At 31.0% G+C, this 20,245-nt stretch overlaps 1 protein-coding gene across 7 annotated transcripts in view; it reads right to left on the reverse strand.

Moving 5' to 3' along the window:
- Positions 1-6,421: 6,421 nt before the first annotated feature.
- LOC136988220 (solute carrier family 66 member 2) overlaps positions 6,422-20,245 on the reverse strand; it is a 36,144-nt gene continuing 22,320 nt past the window's right edge. For all 7 annotated transcript variants that reach the window (XM_067286072.1, XM_067286065.1, XM_067286066.1 and 4 more), the window contains 2 exons: positions 16,383-16,599; positions 6,422-7,144 (listed from right to left, as the gene is read on the reverse strand). In XM_067286072.1, coding sequence (XP_067142173.1) covers positions 6,928-7,144; positions 16,383-16,599 — 434 coding nt within the window. In that variant the 3' untranslated portion in view covers positions 6,422-6,927. The remainder of the gene's footprint in view (positions 7,145-16,382; positions 16,600-20,245) is intronic.

Below are 20,245 nucleotides of genomic sequence, written 5' to 3' on the forward strand. Positions count from 1 at the left end.
ATATTATTTAAATTTTATTTAACCGCGCAAAAGCAAAATATAATCAAATTAATGTATATACTCACCTTTAATTTTTACTGTCTCCCTAACTACGATATCAAACAAAAACTTTTTAAGCTGTTGCGATTTACACGATTACACGTTTAAAATTAAAATAAAAGAAATTATCCCGGTGCGTGCATTTCTATGCTTTGACCACAGACGAGTATTTTCCTGTAAAATCTTCCTCGCGACCGACGTGAAAAATAGCTTAAGACGAGTTAAAACAAGAAACTGTTATACTTGCCACTTGTGGCCTGAATAAGTTGTGTATATAAAATTTGAATTTGAAATATAATTAATAATATTTAGAATAGTACATATATTCAAATAATATTAGAATAGTAGTATTTTAATGATAATATTTAGAATAATATTTATGTATTATATTAATTTAATGATAAATTAATTTTTCCCTTTTTTTTAAGGCGGCTCGCGCCGCCCCCTAGGCTTGCCGCCCGGGTGCCCCGCACCCTCTGCACCCCCCGGGTCGGAACGGCCCTGCCTAATAATGTTACTTAAACTTTACTCATATAGAGTTCTTTTGATTTTTCATAATGTGATTCTTTTTTCTTAAAAAAAAATCTATATATATATATATATATATAATGTTGGAAGTCAAGTGTTTTCTCCTTGTTAAGTTTTATTCCTAAAAATATTGTAATCGTCTACTACAAAAATAAATTTTTTCTCTGTTTTGATGAATAGAGAAGTTATATTTTAAAACTTAAATCAGATAATTTTAAAGGATTTGAAACTAATTTCTTATTTATTAGTTTTGCAAACTGCAATTTGAAAAAGTACTAACCTATTTTTCAAATTGAAATTTCTTTTAATGCAAAAAATTTCATCTAAAAACAAACCATTTTTTATAATCCAGGGCCCGGATTCACGAAAGCGTCGTATCACAACTTACGATGAACATTCGTCGTGAGTTGCGATACAAAATTTGCGGGTGTACTATAGATTACTCCCTATAGAATTTCAGGACTTTGATTATATATTTGAACTCAGGGGACCGAGACGAGTTCAACGGTACCCTATTTTTGGACCGGAGACGAAAAATAAAAAAGTTATCACACTTTTTAAGTTACCATACTTTTTTAATGCTCTCATGCAGACGGCACCGTAGTTGCTAGTATTGCCATCTTGCGGTAAAGTCTGCAAACCGTGACGTCGGACTACGGTCATCTCCCGGAGCGTTAAACACGCGATACGAGAGCGGAGAGAGCGACGCGACTTCCGATCATCGCGCGATCGCCATTTCGGTTAATGTTACTTATGGCAGCGAACATGGCGGCCCGACTGACCTCTCGTATGGGAGCCACCACACGCCGCCATGTGCTAAACTAGTGATCGATTCACGGTAGTTCTTGAACAAAGTAAAAAAAGGGGGAAACGTCTACTAAAGGCAATTTTAACGGCAAGCACGCGACTCCCGATTGCGATAGCGATGCCGACTTAGCAGAGAGCGACGCGACTCCCTATCATCGCGCGATCGCCGGAAAAAAGTATGATAACTTTATTTTTCGTCTCCGGTCTAAAAGTAGAGTATCATTGAACTCGTCTCGGTCCCCTGAGTTCAGATATATACCCAAACACACGAAATTCCATAGGGAGTAATCTATAGTATACCCAAATTTGGTATTCGTAAAACTTGTAACCGAAACATCGTAAATTGGTGTCGTCGTATTGTGACATTGAGTGGTCATCGGCCATCATGAATTGTCTTGATTTAAGACAATTCATGATGGCCGATGAGTATTTAGCTTTCTCGATCAACGAATTACACAGTTCATCGAAAATTTATCGTTTATTTCTTGTCGAATGTCGAGAGAAACTATTAGTTTAATTGAGAAGAAAAGGCGTACACGTTATGTAATATTCTCTTAATCATGTTAAAATTATGAACAGAATTGTTATAATCAATTATATAGAAATTTTTCTAGCCTTTTCTTTTTGAAGTGTTTTTGTAATTCTTTCTCCATTTACGTCGAATTTCATCTATTCTTCTACGTACTGTAAATTACTAACACTACTCACTTCTTCGCAAATTAGGCCTAATCTCCAACAACATTATTTTCCACGAGAAGTAATAGTTGGATCTATCCTCCCTTCTATTACTATTTTCTTTCGATTCCATCAATCAATACCTGTATTCAGGGCCGGATTTACCAATCCAGGGGCCCTGGGCACAAATTCGGTGGGGGCCTCCTTTAAGAGTAGGCAAATTTGATGATTTAGAAAATTTACATAAAATACTGTTCTTTCAAGTAGACTTCAACTAAGAAGTTGTAAATTTCATTTTAAAATAAGGTTACTGTAAACACACATATATTTTATTGTGTAAAACTAATTATTTTAATTGAAAAATATCTATGTAAAATTTTTTCCCGAAATTTTCCAATGTTTCTTAGGTTTTTTCCCGGGTTTGGTTTTCTTTGCCTGTGGCCCTCATGATTAGGCCACACTAGGCTGTCGCAGTAATAGGAAAAAACAATTATGTTTAAACATAGTTTTGTGGGGGCCCTGGGCACAGACCCCAAATGTCCTTATGTAAATCCGGCCCTGCCTGTATTTCGGAAGAAATAAAATGAGGCCTTCTTTTTCTCTCTTCCATTTTATCACCGAAACTCACGTGGGAAACAACTAGCGGCATTTGAAAGTTTCCGGACTATATTTATATTAGACGAAATAGTATACAGTAAGACCTCGTTTAGCGCCTTGTCGTCTAGGAACGCATCCTAAGCGTTAAACGAGGTCGTTTAAACCCATAGTAAATAGGGAAAGGAGAATACGCGACAAAAAATAAATAAATTTTACTTTAAGTTATTTTTATATTAATTTGCATAATAATATATGTTACATAACAAACATATGCACACAGAAATATGAAGTTCATTTTTATGACGAAGGCCCTGACTCTTCTGAAATTCTTGATTTTTTGCAATGAACTCGTTGTCGCTTTCTTTTTCTTTCGTTAAGCAAATGTCGGTAGCAGGAGATCGCATCCAAAAAGCCTCTTTTTGCTTTTGCACTCCTTACAAAATCTGGATCATTCGCTGCAGTTTGATCAACGATTTCGGTTATCGTTACCAAACTTTTACTAAGGAAATTTGTAACAAGTTCTTTGGGTTCTTCGTTTTCAGAATCACTATTTTCCAGTTCTACATGAATTCTTTGTCTGCCAGTTCTTGAAGGTCGTCGTTGGTGAGGCTCTCACCAAAAACCTGCAGTAACTCTTCGATATCTTGCTCGTCTACAACTCCTAGTCCTGCTGTATCGATTAGATTGACAATTTGGCCAACGATAGGCTCTTCTCGTTGAGAATATCTCCGGCCATACCTTCTTCCATACTCCATTCATGCATTTATCAATTAATTCTTGCCAAGCGAAGTCGATATTGCCTATGGTATCCATGATGTTATATTTTTTCCAAAATTGCACCATACATACATAGATTTAGGGGAAGCACAGCGCTACGACGAATTGCCACCGTTTGCTGATTGGTTCGTGTTCGAGAATAATCTTATTATATACGAATCAATGAAATGCAGCGATAATTTGAATAAGCGTAAATTTTGAGCTTTTTTTAGGGTTCCAGCAGACCGCGTTATATCAAATCAGCGTTAATCGAAGAAGTGCTGAACGAGATCTTACTGTACTCTCGAAATCAGATGACTGATATTTTGTGTCGTAAATAGTAAATCGGGTTCCGCTTGACTTCGTGAATTGCAGATACGATATGTCGTAAATTTGTCGTATATAAGAACGTTGCGAGAATACGAAGATATAATTAACGACACTTTAGTGAATATTACTCTCATAAATTCATATAACAATATCAATCACTAAATAAGGCGCTTCCAGAAGAGTCACTCGGTCGCGTCCATTCATCTTCCCCTTGAAATCCTTGTATTTTGAAGCTATGCTTTCACATGGGCGTGTCTGTGGGCAGAAAGACGCAGACCCGCGCCAGTAATTGGCGTAAACCTTTTCGCACGAGGCATTCTGTAATGGTCGCATCTAAGTGACTGGGCCAACCCAAGGTGACCTTGACAACGCTTTCACTCGGCCACTATATAAAACTTGCACTTGTGGGACACGTTATAAATTATTCAGATCCTGGCAGACCAGACCAGATTCACGGCAAATTTTGATATATGACTAGATAAATTTGTTATCGAAACTAAACAACGACCAGTTAATACTGTATAACACCGTTCAACTGTCAAACATTAATGTGTTATTGAGTACATCCACAATCGTCGTTGTCCATCACGACATCAGGAGGGAGAGAGTAAATGGAAGTTTGTTTCACCGCTGTAATACTGTACAGTACAGTACAGTATTACAGCGGTGAATCCGCAGGGACCTCCAAGTGGCCCAAAGTGTAAATGTATTTTATCATTTTAATATATTTTATGTATAAACAGATTATTTAGACTGTATAAAAAATTGCAACAGCATTACACATTAAATATAAAGTACAGTTTATAAAACTGTTTGATGCATTCATGTGTAATATAAATCAAATAATTTCATAAACTTTACATTTACAACAAAAATGCTGATGAATGTTTCATAAATGTCTATGAAACATTAATTTTATAGAAATTCAAACGATTATAAATGTAGTATTTATAAGTACCAGTAAATATCTTTGACTTACTATTTTCAAGGTATTTTTTGTCAACCCCTAATAAATATGAAAAAAGCGTATGCGTAAAAAATAATTTAGCTATAAACTGTAATTCCTCAAACTATTTTATTGTTTTTGGTAGTTTTGATAAAAATGCACAACTAGTATTTATTGATACAATATTGTAGTCAAGCTGACCTTTCCCCTGTAATCCTCATGACCTCCATTTTTACTTTCCCCCGTTATGTATACATAACAAGGAAAAGTATGGGGAATCATGACAAATTTGACTCTCCGAATTTTTTGCAAACTTCAAAGTTTTGAGGCCTCCTGAATTAAAAAAAATCAAAATTTCGTGGTTGTATGGCTGTGTGTTTTCGCGTCTATTTCGTTTAATATGAGGCATTGATGCTATTAAATTTTGGTTGTGAAAGGTCGAGAGGATGGAGAGTTAGAGGATAGTCACGTGTCGTATCTCACGAGGAATCGGACAATATTTTTTGTCGTTAGCATTTACAGTATTTTATACAACTCATCTCTACCCTCAAAATTAAGTCTATATATTTCTAATTACCGTATATCTCGGCGGATAAGACGACCTTCAGATAAGACGATGTATAAATTTTCGTCGAAGTTTTATAGTTTTAGCATATATCTGACCTATAAGGCGACCCCCAAACTATCAACGGTTTATGAATGTAGTTTAGATCAGCAATCATTATCTGGATAATAATACTGTATAGCGTATATGGAATTATGTCCTAATTGTAATTTTTCAAATGAACAAATTTTATTTTCTTGCATCTGGCGATTTTTGCACACATTCGCACTAATTCGGGCATTCGGGCACCTTGACTATTTACAAAAACATCCTATGGGTTATTCTATTTTGTGCACATACCGTACTCTCTTCTAGTAAATAGTTACGGTGTGTCTGTCTTTTTAAAATGGTGTTGATTTATATAAATTTCAATCTATTTTTTTTGTATCTGTCCTATAAGACGACCCCGGATTTTCGGGGCCATTTTTTATGGTTCAACTATCGTCTTATCCGCCGAGATATACGGTATTATAAAATAGCAAAAGTTTTTAAGAAAATCTCGTAACAGATGGCGCCATATACACTTTGAGTTATTTTGTTTAATAATACAAATGTTATTTTTAAAATAAAATCTCATAAAAGCCGGAAAAGTTGCGCAACTCGTTGCTAGATTTTTTTTATATAGGCTTTGGGAAGTGTTGTATTTGCTGCCCACGGCACTATGTTATTCTATCTTGTTGCCCTGTTCAATTAATTACAAAAAATTGATTCAAATATAAGAACCATTTTTGAAAATTTTTGAAATTAATCTGATAAATAGAATTATTTGAATTTGAATTTGAATAAATAGAATTATAATGATAATTAAATTTCTTCTATTTATTCTAAGAAAGAAATTAGAATGTAATTTTATAAAAATTTTAATTATCTTATTCCATTAAGTTTTCATTTTTGACATTCATATTAAATTGTAACAATTAAAAATATGATTAGACATTTTTTAAATGTCTAATCATATTTTTAATTGTTATAAGTTTATAAAATAAATCTTTTATTCATTAAACACATTTGAAAATGTTTTTTATAAGGAAAATTTATAATAAATTTTTACAATTGTCCAGAAGAATAAAATAAGAAGAAAAATTTAATTTATAAATTTATATACTAAGTAACTTATATTATAAATTAAGTAACTTATTAACAATAAAATTTATTAAACTGATATTAATTGAATTACATAAGCTATTTTTGAAAATTAGCTCAATGTTTTCTTAAAACAAACAATACAAAATATTTAAAAAATTCTTTGGAATAAACTAAATACTAAATCAGTTAAATACATTATAGTTTTTCAACAGCTACAATAGATTTCAGGGAAATCCTGCAGCTTCCTTTACTTATTAGGAAAGTTTAAAAATTTTTGCAAATTTAAAACTTAAATATTTAAATTAGTTTAGTAGATCCCATTACATTTAACAAATATATTTACAAAATGTAAACAGTGTACAAAATATAAAATTGCATTGTTAAGCTTAGAAAAAATTTTGAACAGAATAAAATTTATGTATATAAACAACACTTTTCAATATAAGAATTTCAGTTTATGATGAAAAAAAAAACAAAACCCAAGAAATTACTTGATAATTATGTACATTATAAATACCTTATATTTAAATTTTATTTTCATAAATTATATTTAAATATTTCAATTTCTATGGTCAGTTTTTTTAACTATAGTTTTTTTCATGTTAACCAATATAACAGGACTAGGTATTTTGTAAATTAATACTTGCAATAGTATTGCTATATCAATGAAAACTTGCAAAAAGCCACAAATCCAAAATTGTATAGGTGTTTCTCTTATAATGAAGTAACATGTTTTAAATACATCTCCCAATGTCCATAATAGCACCATTTTCTTACTGAAATTAAAGAAAACTTAGTATATATAAACAAGCCTGATCTTTATACAAAACAAATCCCTAGTATATAAAAATGTGCTCTCTAACAATGCCAAACTTTGATTAAGAATAAACCAAACCAAGTGTATATAACAAATGTTATGTATGCTTGTTACTTTGCCTAAAGATGACATTTTGAAATGTCAAAAGTACTTGTTTGTAATCAATAACTTTTCAAGTAAACAACTTTAATTCCAAAACACAGTTTGGTTTATCCTTAAAGTAAATCCCTAAATACCAGATTAATTTTGAACTATAAATTGGATTGATAATTAATAGTTAACCAAGATAGCCTGAAATTAACCTGATATTTAGTGATTTGTTTAGAAAATTTAATATAATTATTGCCTATAGCTTTTACTTTCTTGTAAATTCATAAAGTAATGATTTAAATTATATCAAAAATTCTATTAACCCAACCAATAAATGCAATACTGTTTAGTATTTTTGATTTAACTTAGAATATTTAATAAAAACCTTATTTTTTTCTACATTAAATCTAAAATAAAAATTATTTCAATTTTTTGTGCATTAAATGATTAGCTTCTATTTTAGTAAATATGTTATAGCAAATTTAGTAATTTTAATTGTGGAATTCTGCAGATAATAGCTGTGTAGCCATTATTCAAATAAACCTGGATATCAAAGTTAAACCTAGTACATTATATTCATTATTATTTAAAATAAATAAATGAATATAAATGATACAGGTACTGTACAACAGGTACAATAAATACCTTATCCATTCTCTACATCTGTCTTATTTCTTGTGTAAGTGGCATGTACTTATTGATTTTTTTTAAGTGTGAGCATTTTTAATCTTGAGTGTTTGGAATGGAGATGTTTATAATATAAGTGATCTCATTGAATTTGACAATAAAAGTGATGTCAGGTCTATTGTGATAAATTGTTTTATCTGTGATTATAGCTCTGTCATAATATGTTTTGTGTGTCACTTTTTAATACTGCCTGTGGAGTATATTTGTAGTATGATACCTAGGTGTTTAATAATCTGTGTTTTTGTGCAAGCTTCTTGGTATATTATATTTGCTATTTCATTATGTCTATGTAAATAGTCTGTGTTAAGAGCTTGCAAACAGAGGTTATATGCTTTATTGTTTCTGACAAAATGTCACATTTTCTGCAAGAATTGTTTGTGAATGATGTATCTTTCAGAATGTGTTTTCTGTAGTTTTTAGTGTTTATGACCTGATCTTGAATGGCAACTATAAACCTGTCAGTCTCTCCAAACAATAGCCCTAAACAGCCAGTAGTTTGATGCAATTTTGTAAACATAATCCTGAACTAGGTCATAGGCATGCCTGCCATAAAGTGTCTTTTGGGCCCACAACTGTTTAATGGTATCTATATTATTGATGTTTTGAGCTATGTCCAGATGCTCAGAGTGTAAGTTTTAAGGTGTGTGGTTATAATCTGCCAGAGTTATAGCTTTATGTAATCTTGATGTTTCTTGTATTTTGTGGAATAACTCCCACAGTGTCAGAATTTGTTTGTAGTGCAGATTAACTATATTAGCCTGGCCACAACCACTTTTACAAGGAAAAGTTAGTCTTTCTATGGATGATTTTAGATGATGTTTATGCTTAGTAAGTGTTGTTCTTGTTTGCCTTTGATGTTGCTCAAGACTGTGTCCAGTGTATAACTCCAAAAGAATAAGTGAGTACAGGGACAACATATGTATTAATAGACTTTAATAGTATGTTTTGCATTTAGGTGTGTTCTTAGTACGGCATGTAATCTGTTCTGATATTCGAGTATTAATTTTTGTTTTATCTGTGCATGTTCTGTAAGTTTGGCCTGTTGGAATTCTGAATATTTGTAAAACTTGCCCTCTTCCATGGACTCAATAATATCTCTACTTCTAAGTACAAAGTCTTCTTTCTTTAGAATTCCTTTTTCAATGTGAAGTGTTTTGCATTTGTCTAGACCAGGGATGGTGAACCTTTTTGTGTTTGTGTGCCATATTGTAAGCATACTTAGCTTTAAAGATGTTAATGCATGCCAAAGTTTTAGACTTCGAATAACGATATTTAAAGAAATTAAATGAATACGCTTTAATTAGAATAACTGTAAAAAAGCTGATTGAAAAAAGGATGATCGGCTGATAAACTGAAAGAATGATTAAAAAAGACAGAAATTGTATGATACATTATGTACCAGATGATTTCTCCTTATGTGCCACTTTGGGCATACGTGCCATAGGTTCACCACCTCTGGTCTAGACCAAACTCCATTTGCATATTATTTGAGTATGTGTGATGTGTGTGTAGTTTGTAAGAAATGATGACTTTGATTCTGTGTGGATGGGTAAAGTTTGATATCATTCATGTACTGTACATGAGTATGATAATGTGAACAGTGTTAATATGTTGTGTCTAATATTCTAATCCTATTGTATTTTGTTCAATGTGTTAGATAAAGGCTTAAGTGAAAGGCAGAATCAAAAAGGACTCAAGGAATTACCTTGAAAAATTACTCACTTGATGTACATTCGATTTGTTTTTATGTGAGTGTTATGGAGATTAAAATGTAATGTTCTCCAGGGAGCATGGTAAAACCAAGAAACTAATGTGTTGGAGATAGATTTTATAGATGTGAGGTGTGTGCAGCAGCCAAGTGTGTGAGATATTGTCAAATGATTTTCTGTAATCAATGTATGCCTTGTGTATGTTTCTATGTTGCTTATGAACTCGCTGTAGTATAACAGAGTCAATGAGTAGTTGTTTTTGGCATTTGTGATTTTTCCAGCAGCCTTTTTGTTGTTTCTGTAAGAATGTTGTGTTCATCAAATGATTGTATATTTTGTTTGCAGTGCAAGAGGTAAGAATTTTTAAAGTGTTGGAAGACATGTAATTGGTCTGTACTGTGCAGGGTCTTTGGTGTTTTTTGGTTTCATGTAGGTGAAAAAATTGCCCTACTTGAGAAAATTTGGCATGTCTTGTGGGTTGTTAATGATGTAAGTTAAATGTTTAGCTAGTTCCTGGTGTAGGGTTGTGAATTTTTGTACTAGAAATTGTGAATGTTGTATACACCAGGTGTTGTCCAGTTGTGTGCTTTTTGCATTGTGCAACAGATGTCTTGTGTATTTACTTCAACACAATGCATACTAGGTGTGTCCTGCATGTCTTTGCAATCCTCTTTGATCCAGTCTGCTTCAGCATTGTGCATGACAGCAGTAAACCAAAGAAGACCAATAATTTATGAATTCTTCTTCAGTTGGCATACCATCGTGTTGAGAATCAGTACTAGATTTGCTATTAATTTGTCTGTATAAGAGTCTTTCATTGTTTGTGAATAATTTATTTTGTTGTTTCCGAAAAGAGCAAATTTTGTAATGTTTGAGTTGCTGTGCTGTGGCCGCAAGTTTTTGTTTCGGTATCTATATGTATTCTGCAATGTGGACATCAGTGGCATGCTGTGACATTTGATGATAGGGAAGCTGTGTTTCTGTAAGAAGCCGACTTCCAGGGGCAACCAATTAATTGCACGTCAGTGATGGTCTAGGGTCCATTTGTACATGTGTGGTGGCAGAAGAGACAAAGACGACAAGTATCAGGCAAAACCGTTTATTTTAACATAAAATAAACATACACTATGTACAAAATAGTTTGCTTTAGGACAATCAGCTATTCCGACTTTCTGGGCGTCAATGTGGTTCTTTAATCGTCAATTGAAGTGGCCCCGGGACAGTGGCATTGACAAGTCTGTAAGGGAAACTTCATCTGTTGACATCGGGGACACGGTCTAAGTCCGAAGTGGCATGAGTTACAGGTTGGCACAATAGACGAGAAACTTTTTTTTTTTTTTGTTGCACATTGACACATGGTGTTTTGGTTATTTGGAATGTTAACCGAGTGCAAGGTGTCCTCAATTGTTGAGGATTATATCAATCTCCATTCTTTCTTTTGTCCATTTTGATTGGTCATTTTCCCTCAATCACGCTTTGCGACTGGCTGATCCCTCGTTACTAAGCGTAATGCGATTTCTACCTGGAGCACGAGAAAGGTCAAAATCAAAGATGAATTCAATCTTCCACCAATCATAGGACGACTTCCTTCCATGGTTTATGGTTTCTGCGTCGCAGTTTGATATAAACAATGGGTGTCTGAACACACAGAATTTTTTTCCTATGTATTTTTAAACTAATAAATTTTTCTCTAAATTATCCATTTTTTGCGCCTTTTCGTGATGGTTCGAACCTGTCCTGGAACGTCACATTTCCATAAAAATTTTAAACAAATACTGGAAATGACAAAAATAAACAATTTATGTATTTTAGTTCTAAAATACAAATAATACATACATAATACAAATTGATCTGATACAAACAATGATAGAAAAACTTGTTTTTTTAATTTTTTACAAAATAACTATTCGGCGATTTTTTCCGCAAAGTTGTTAATTACTTTATCATAAAAGTCGCTGGTCGTTGACTTCATCAACGTATTTGAAAGCTCTTTTTCTATCGAAAGCAATGCTTGTGACTACAACTTTTCCTCCCACTGAGTGTTCCTGGCCAATGTATCAATTTGATTCATGGTCAAAAAACTGCTCTCAACAGATGCACTGGTAGATGGTACCGTAAAAATTAATGATATTAAATCATATAATTCTTTTAGTACACCTTTGTTTGGATTGTCATTAATTATAATACTTTTTATGTCAGAGAGTTACTTGTCAATATAGTCTGGACACGAATATAAATATTGAGATTCACTACGTAATTTAGATAAATCAAAAAATTTCCCATAAAATTTACCTAATTTAAAGAATTAAAACATGCTTGTGAAAATTGTTTTTCATAATATTTAAAATTATTAACATCTAAAAGTGATGAAAATTCTAAAGATTTTATGTCTGAAAATCTGTCAATATAATTGTAATTAAATACAACTTTGCAAAGAAACGTACAGTACAGTACATAAAAATAACATTGAATATTCTTTACTTTTAAAATAACTCCCTACCAGTGGCTAAGGAATAGAATCGTTGGAAGCGTTATGGTGTGTAGCATCCACCGGCTAAACCGCCAGAGGTCGCTTTACACCATTCAAATATTTTCGCCCGGAAGCTGTCCTGTATTCGACAACACGGCGCTTCCATTGGGAAAACGCATACACGAATTTAGATTCGAATATACAATAGCCATCTTATCGTTGATTTTCACAGATATTTTATTTTTATTATTATAACCGCATTATGTATTTTATTACAGATTTCTATATGAAATCTGTAATAAAAATACATAAAATTAATATTTTATTATAACCGTATTAAGTAATTCAAAGTACATTCAAATATGAAAATAATCACGCAATATGTATTTATATTTTAGAAAATACAAGGGAAGCGGCACTTCCACCGCTTCCAATAACAGCACACCACTGGTGGACATTGTGTTGTGTGCTTTGTGTGTGTTTTAATTTTCTTGAAAATTTTTTAGATGTTTTGTTAATTTAGGTATTGTTTTATTATTAGTATATTGTGTCACTTAGATGCTTTCTAATATTGTTTATCTGTATTTCTATTCTTCTTTTCCAGGCAGGCTTCTGAAAGATTTTTGATTTGTGTGCTTCTCTCTGTGGATGCAGTTTTAGTCCATGGTAAGTCACTACTGAGACTGAGTAAGAAAACACTAAGGTATGGATGTCTGAGAATGTAGAAATAGAATGATGCTATATGGTAATATGTAAGTGTTCACATAGTATAGAGTTTTCCCTACTAGTTTAGAAGTGTTTATTTTGGGAACACAAGGCCATTGTGTAGGGTCAGTGCCTGTAAATTTAGTAAGTGCTTCCTGGAAAAAAGGGAGAGAGTATAAATTAAACCTGAATCTATTTTAGGTAATGAAAAAGTGTTGATATTGTCAGCATCAGTGAAAATAATAGTGGTGTAAGAGTATTGTCAATGCATGTATCTTGTTTCTGAAGGATTATGTGATCATTGTTGATGTAATCATTCTGCAATATGTTTATTATTATTGTTGTAAAATTAAAAATTAAATTAACAAAAACATTCTCTCTCTCTGTTTGTTTGGTTGTTTTCTTACATTAAATCTATCTGCTGGTAACAATACAGAAGGTGTCTGAGTATTTATATCCTTTTCCAACTTCTGAGGTGTTTTTTTTGTTTGTATATTCCACTATTTTTTCAACCAAACGAATGCCTTAAATCGGCTATAAATCCACTATTATTAATGATTAAATACTAAGGTAATTGTTTAAGGTAATCGTTTGGTTGAGTATCTATGTATCAGGCTTTGGGATGTTTAGTATGCACTATTTTTGTTGATGTAAATATAATTGTATTTTTAGTTATATTGTACTATACTTGACTATACTGTATTTTTCTAATATACAGTATAGTCAAGAATTATTTAGTTTTATTTTGTATAATTTTGAGACAATGCACTTAAATTATGAGAGTACTTATATTAATAAATAGTAATAAATAAATAAATTGTATTATATGTGAAAAAATTAAGGTCACAATCTATACATTCATACAATATATAATAGAAAAACAATTCCTTATAAAATTGATATACTCACTCAAGAAATCAAATCATCGTCATAATTTATAAAGTAAAACATTGATTAAAATTAAACATGTTGGTGCTAACCAAAGTTTTCCATTTTGGCAGTTTTAGTTTTAAAGAGAGTTATAATAAACAACAGGAAATGGAGAAACAACTAACACCTTATAACACTCCAGCAATTATTAATGTAATTAAAGCCATTTTTGATCTAACTCGGTTGCTCAAATAGAATACAAAAGAGAACATCATTTGTACATTATTTTTTTATTCAAGCAGCTGAAGGAGATTCATTAAGCTGAATCAAAAGAGAAAAATGCTATTCTACAAACAAGTCTTTTGTCAGTAGAATAGCATTGAAACAGAGAATAGAGAATATTCTGTACTCACAACCTACAGCAGGCATCTCAAACTCAAATGCAGCAAAGGGCCTGTCAAACAGATGTATATCAGATGTGGGTCTTATTCATTATTATTCAGTAAACCAAAACATACTGTAATTTAAAAAAATACTCTAAAAAGGCCCTTTTGTTGCCAGGCCTTTATGACTTATGTTAACAGATGTTTGAATTTTTTGTTTTAATCCCCACAAAACACTAGAAACATTGATATTTAGAAAAGAAATCATCAATGCTACAGGCTGGATATGAAGTCTTAATGGGCTGTATCCAGCCTGTGGGCCATCAGTTTGCAACCCAACCTACAGTAATCCTTTATTTATATTACTTTCTTTTCATTGCAATGCCAATCTTCCCTTCTTCCACAAACTCTAGTGGAATTTGATGATCAGATGGTCAGTGGTTAAGACATCAGTCTACAACTCTGGGAGACTTAGAACTGAATCAAGATGGCTGAATTTTTCAGTGAGTGATCTGTTCCAGATATGCTAGGCCTTGCTTCTCACCACCCAGCTGTCCCAATTAATTAAAAGCACAGCCAAACCTATAATGGATATAACTAGAAAAGATTCTCTTAGCACCCACAAAGTGGAGAGAGTTAAAAAAATAATAATAATAATCTTTCTAGCAGAAAACTTCAGCAAGGATTATCAATGAAAACAAAAGTACAACTTACATAACAATACACAGCAAGAAGTCAAAATAAAACAAAATGTAAAAATGGAATAAAAAGTTGTACTCCTGTTGCTAGATGACAGCAAGTATTGGCAGCCAGGAAAAATCCAGGACAATAGACAATGTGGAAAAACCAGGATATCTGGCAACCCTAATTTAACTATAACATTTTATTTGTTTTAATTATTTTAAAAATTCTTAATTTTAATTTATTTGCATAAAATAAGCCAGAAAACCATTACATTAGTGACAACTTAGTAATATTCAGACAGAATGAATAATCTGATTACAGTAGAGTCCTGCTAGTCCAAACTAATTGGGATCGAGCCCTGTGAATAATTGAAATAATGCAGAAGCAGGCAGTAAAACAAGTCTGGTTTATATAGATGACATTAACCATCAATGATGTCAGCACCTCATCCTTTATTTTATCTGACTTGTACTCAATAGAGGGTGCAAACAATTAACAAAAACAAGTTTTGTAATTTTGAAATGGCAACCTGCCTTCATTGTTTACCTTAAAATTATTTTAACTGTAAAAAACGTTGTTTTTAATACACAGTCCAGGAATCCAATTAGTTGACTGATGCTACTGTGTGAGTTAGCATGCTTAATTGTGGATGTTTAATGTACTCTTTGCTCTAAATTATTTTAGTTTAGTTTAGTCTGCTGCTTCAATGGCCATGAAATGGAAACACACAACGTGTACATTGAAAGATAAGCTGGACTGTTTGAAAAGGCTGGACAAGGTTGAAAGTGCAATGAAATTGGCAGTAGAGTTTGGAGTGGGCAAGACCACAATAACAGACTGGAAAAAAAACCATGCAAAGATCAAACAGTTTTGTGCCTCTACTTCAGGAAAAATCAGTTGAAAATTGACAAACAGCAAGGCCCTCAATATATGGCAAGCTTGATGAAGCCTTATTCATGTGGTTCACTTCAGAAAGAGAAAGGGAAACACCTCTTGTTAGAGAAAATTTCCTCTCCACTGACCAAAACATGTTCAGATTAGCAGTGTTCAAACTAATGGAACTCTACTGTGTATATATTAATATATATATACAGTAGAGTTCCATTAGTTTTGAACACTCTAAATTCTGAACCTATAATTATGATTTACATGTTGATTAATTTCCTGAAGTTTTGAGATATAAAGATATAAAGATTCGTTTAAATTGACACCATTTCATTCCATGGAAACATATATATATGTGTTTCCATGGAATAAATGGTGTCAATTTAAACGAATCTTTATATCTTTATATCTCAAAACTCCAGGAAATTAATCAACATGTAAATCATAATTATAGTACATAATTTATATATAATAAATAAACAAAATTTAATTTATTATACAATAATGAAAAATATAAAACCCAGAAGAAATATTTTAAACATACTACTACATCAATGATGATAATATTTTGTTGTGAATTGAAAATGAAAAACTTGAAACATATTTTTTATCTTAAAAATTATTCATAGAATATATTAGTATATAAAGTGTAAGAGAGTTGGAAGTTCAAATTAGATTATTATTCTGAAACTTATAAATAAAATTTAAGTTTACCTCATTCCAACTGTAGATTTCTTTCGAAGATTTTTATAAAATTGTGGTGCTCCTAACATTGCCTCTGTGAAAACAGCTATAAAACCAATTGTCTCTACAACAATTGGAACATCAATGAATACATACATAACAGTACCCACAACAGTTGTAAATAGCAGCATAAATTCTATATAACTGGAAAAATTTGTCCATTCCCAAAAAAAGTGGATATCAAAATCTGTAATAAATTAATCATAATTAAATATTTATTTCACAATAACTTACATGCTTTAAAGTTTTTTAAAAAGTTAATACATTTTGGCATTAAATTATTTGAACAAAATTTTGAAGTAAATCATTTAATTAAACAGAATAAATAATCCTTTATATACAGGGTTCCTACTCATATTTTTGCTTTAAATTCCATGACTTTCCCTGACCAACTTTGCACACATTCCCTGATCCTCATGTCCCTTACAATATGACATATTAACAAAATAAAACAGTATTTAACTTTTTTTTTAATAAAATTGAAGACAAAGTCTGCCCAAAAGGGACCACCATTTATTTTTTCTGTGTTCCAGACAATACACATTCTTGGCAACTGACCTTTCTTTGTAGGCTACTTGTTGCCAGAAGTTAAAAAAGTCTTAAAAAACACAAAATACATTCAATTAAAATTACAAGTAATTTCTAAAAAAGGAACTGGTGACATACAGGTCAGTCGCCAAGAATGTGTATTGTCTGGAACACAAAAAAACTAAATGGTGGTCCCTTTTGGGCAGACTTTGTCTTCAATTTTATTAAAAAAATATAATCTCAATTGGACGAAAATTTACAGTACTTGACTTATTATGCACATATGTTATTGCTTATCCAACTTTTTAGTTAGTTATTTTTTCTAATTACATTATGTATTTGTTATAATTGCTGAATTATAAAAATTAAAAAATTAAATGTTTTATTTAATAAAAGTAATTTATCCTGTTATTAATCCATAACCATAAAACTATATGACTTTGAAAAAAATTAAAAAAAACCATTATTTATTTATTATTCATTAACAAATCCTGTAAAGTAATACCTCTCACTTCTTTCCAGCATGTAGTTTAGTAGTTCAAACAAACATTTTCAGTCTCTTAACTGGCTCTCATCAAGTATAAATAGCATCTATTACATTCCTAGACATTTGAAACTTTTTTAAAATGTTGTACTTAGTTGCCTGCTGCTCCATACAAACCAATGTTCAAAGAATGACTTCATCCAAAAGGTGTGAAAAATTAAACCATTTAAATAATGTTCAAAGTTGTTAGAGTTTGTAGCTGCTAAATTTGAAAAATGTTAACATGCCTGTAGATCATTTAAAGAGTCAACAAGCCTGTCAGGCTTGTGGAAAACTTAGTTTATCTTTATAATTGATACCTCCAGGTTTGCACTTTTCTTTAAATATTTCAATTATTTCTGTAGTTTTAAGCATAGCTTTGTCATATACTATTTTTAAGAGCCTAGCCTCTGCCCAAGACAGCATTATGCAACTCCTGATGCATATTGTATCAGAGTAGTCATTTGTTTCTTTTTCTTAGTGTCATAAAAATGCTCCTTGATTCTCAACAAGAGTGATCTGCAGGTGGACCCAATATATGCAGTTAAGCAGCTAAAAATATTTGTTTGAACTACTAAATTATGTGCTGGAAAGAAGTAAGAAGTGAGAGGTATTACTTTAATTATTGTTCCAGCTTTGTTTTTAAACAAATCCTGTATAATCCATATAGAAAAGTATAAATTTATTAAATTCCTTTAATAAATTTCCTGAACTTTATAAAATATTAATAAACTGGAAAAAATTAAATTGTTCTGTTATGTAATCAAAATTATTAAAATGAAAAATGATAAATAATTTTGATTTAAATGGTATTATTTATCATTTTTTGTACTTCATTATCATTTTTTTTTATCAGTTCATTAACAACTGTACTCAAATTGTGTGTGTAAATGGCAATTGTGAGAGATTCAGAGTTAAAACATTTCAAAAATATTTTTATCAATGTTAGATTATTAAGAGTATTACAGATTTTTGTCTTAAATTCATAATACTACATAATTAATACAGCAGTTTTAAAATCTAAAAGTATTTTAAAATTTAAAAATGACAATTGATATATGTTATAAAATATTTTGGACTTAGTTCATCTCCTAAGATTTTGCAATGCTCTCCTCCCTGTTGTATTTTATAATTATTCTTCATATAAACAATTAGTACAGATTAATTTTAAAACTAATATTATCAGTAAAAGAAATATATGTGTGAACATTAAACAAAATAATTAAAAAAAATGCACAATGTAATCACAATTTATAAGGTCTGATTTTGAATGATTTTAAATTAGTCTTCTATTGCATTATAATATTGTAAGTCTTACATTTAATAAGACGTACTTATTAAATCTAAAATTGTAATAAGACGTACTTATTAAATCTAAAATTGTAAAAAATTGTAAAAATTAAACTTAGCTCATTTGATATGGTTGTGCAAGGTTTAAAGAACTGCTCAAAAACTTGATCTTTAGATATAGTAAAAAAAAACAGATGAATAGCACTTGTATATTCTTTACATTTCCTCACACATTAAGTCAACATTTCACTGTAATAGTTTTAATAATAATAATAATAATATTATATTATTAACAGTGTATCTTTATTTAAATCATGAGAGAAAAATTAATATAATTTTTGAAAAACTGGAAGAACTACATGCTTTTACATGCAATATACCCCAAGGACATGCATTAACCTGGTGTAATATAAAACTTTGTAAAAATACCCCTTAGAATAATATATAAATATAATTGTAACCTTTATGTACTTTAATTTATAGTACAACTGGAGAGGGCCAAACTAGTAAATTGGCCAAAATGCATATTGTAAAAAGATTTATGTTACTGAATAAAACAGCTTTCTAAAAGCAATAATTGTCCACTAAGATCTCAATAGTAAGTGGCTAATGAATAAATTGAGATCATCCCATAATCTCAACCACACCATTTTAGTGTTTATATTAATTATACAAAAATCCACTCCTCATTGTTTCACAATAATAATTGTTATCGGTAACTATCATTTAAGAAATCTTAGGGTCTTATAAAATTCATCTGAAGTCATTGTCAAATAAATTTTGCATTTTTGGATATTGAAGTCTGTTAATTACTGCCTGTACTAAAAATAAAAATAAACCATGGTATTGACTTCAATTTTATTTCTATTAATCAACATATTACAAGTTTATAATTGTATATGCTATCCTATGATGATGACACACACTTAAAGTGTTCTTTTAATCTACAATATTTTTGTGTTAACTTATTGGTTTAGTGTTACATGGTAGATCTATTTAATCTGAATTTTCCAAACTATGTAGTAGTAATTATTAACTGGTTCATAAATTATGGTTTTATTTTGGGGAACAAACATACATAAAATTTTCCCAGAAATTGTGTTCTGAAAATATTCTGCACTCTGCTCATAAGTTGTATTGCACCACATTACTTCTTGTAATGGCACACTCAAGATCTTGGGGAGCCAAGTTGAATGCATAAAAGAGTTTTAATGCAAATTCCATAAAATTCCCACCTTATATGACCACTAATTCAGAAGTAATATAAAAATAAAAGACATGACACAAATTAAATAAAAACAAAATAAATTTTAATTAAAAAATATTTTTGGAAAATTTACTAGTTTTCTTTTCTTTTACTTTGTTAGGATCCCTTGGCCTGCTGCTATGAGTGTGCCATTCCCTTCTTGCTGCCTGAAGACAGGTACACTTGGTCAGCCATATTGTCAGCCAAAAAAACCAACAAGATAACCAAGGAGACACTTCTGTGACT

The sequence above is a fragment of the Centruroides vittatus genome, unplaced genomic scaffold, assembly GCF_030686945.1.
Source record: "Centruroides vittatus isolate TY-2023 unplaced genomic scaffold, ASM3068694v2 scaffold_324, whole genome shotgun sequence".
In the NCBI taxonomy this organism is placed as follows: Eukaryota; Metazoa; Arthropoda; class Arachnida; order Scorpiones; family Buthidae; genus Centruroides; species Centruroides vittatus.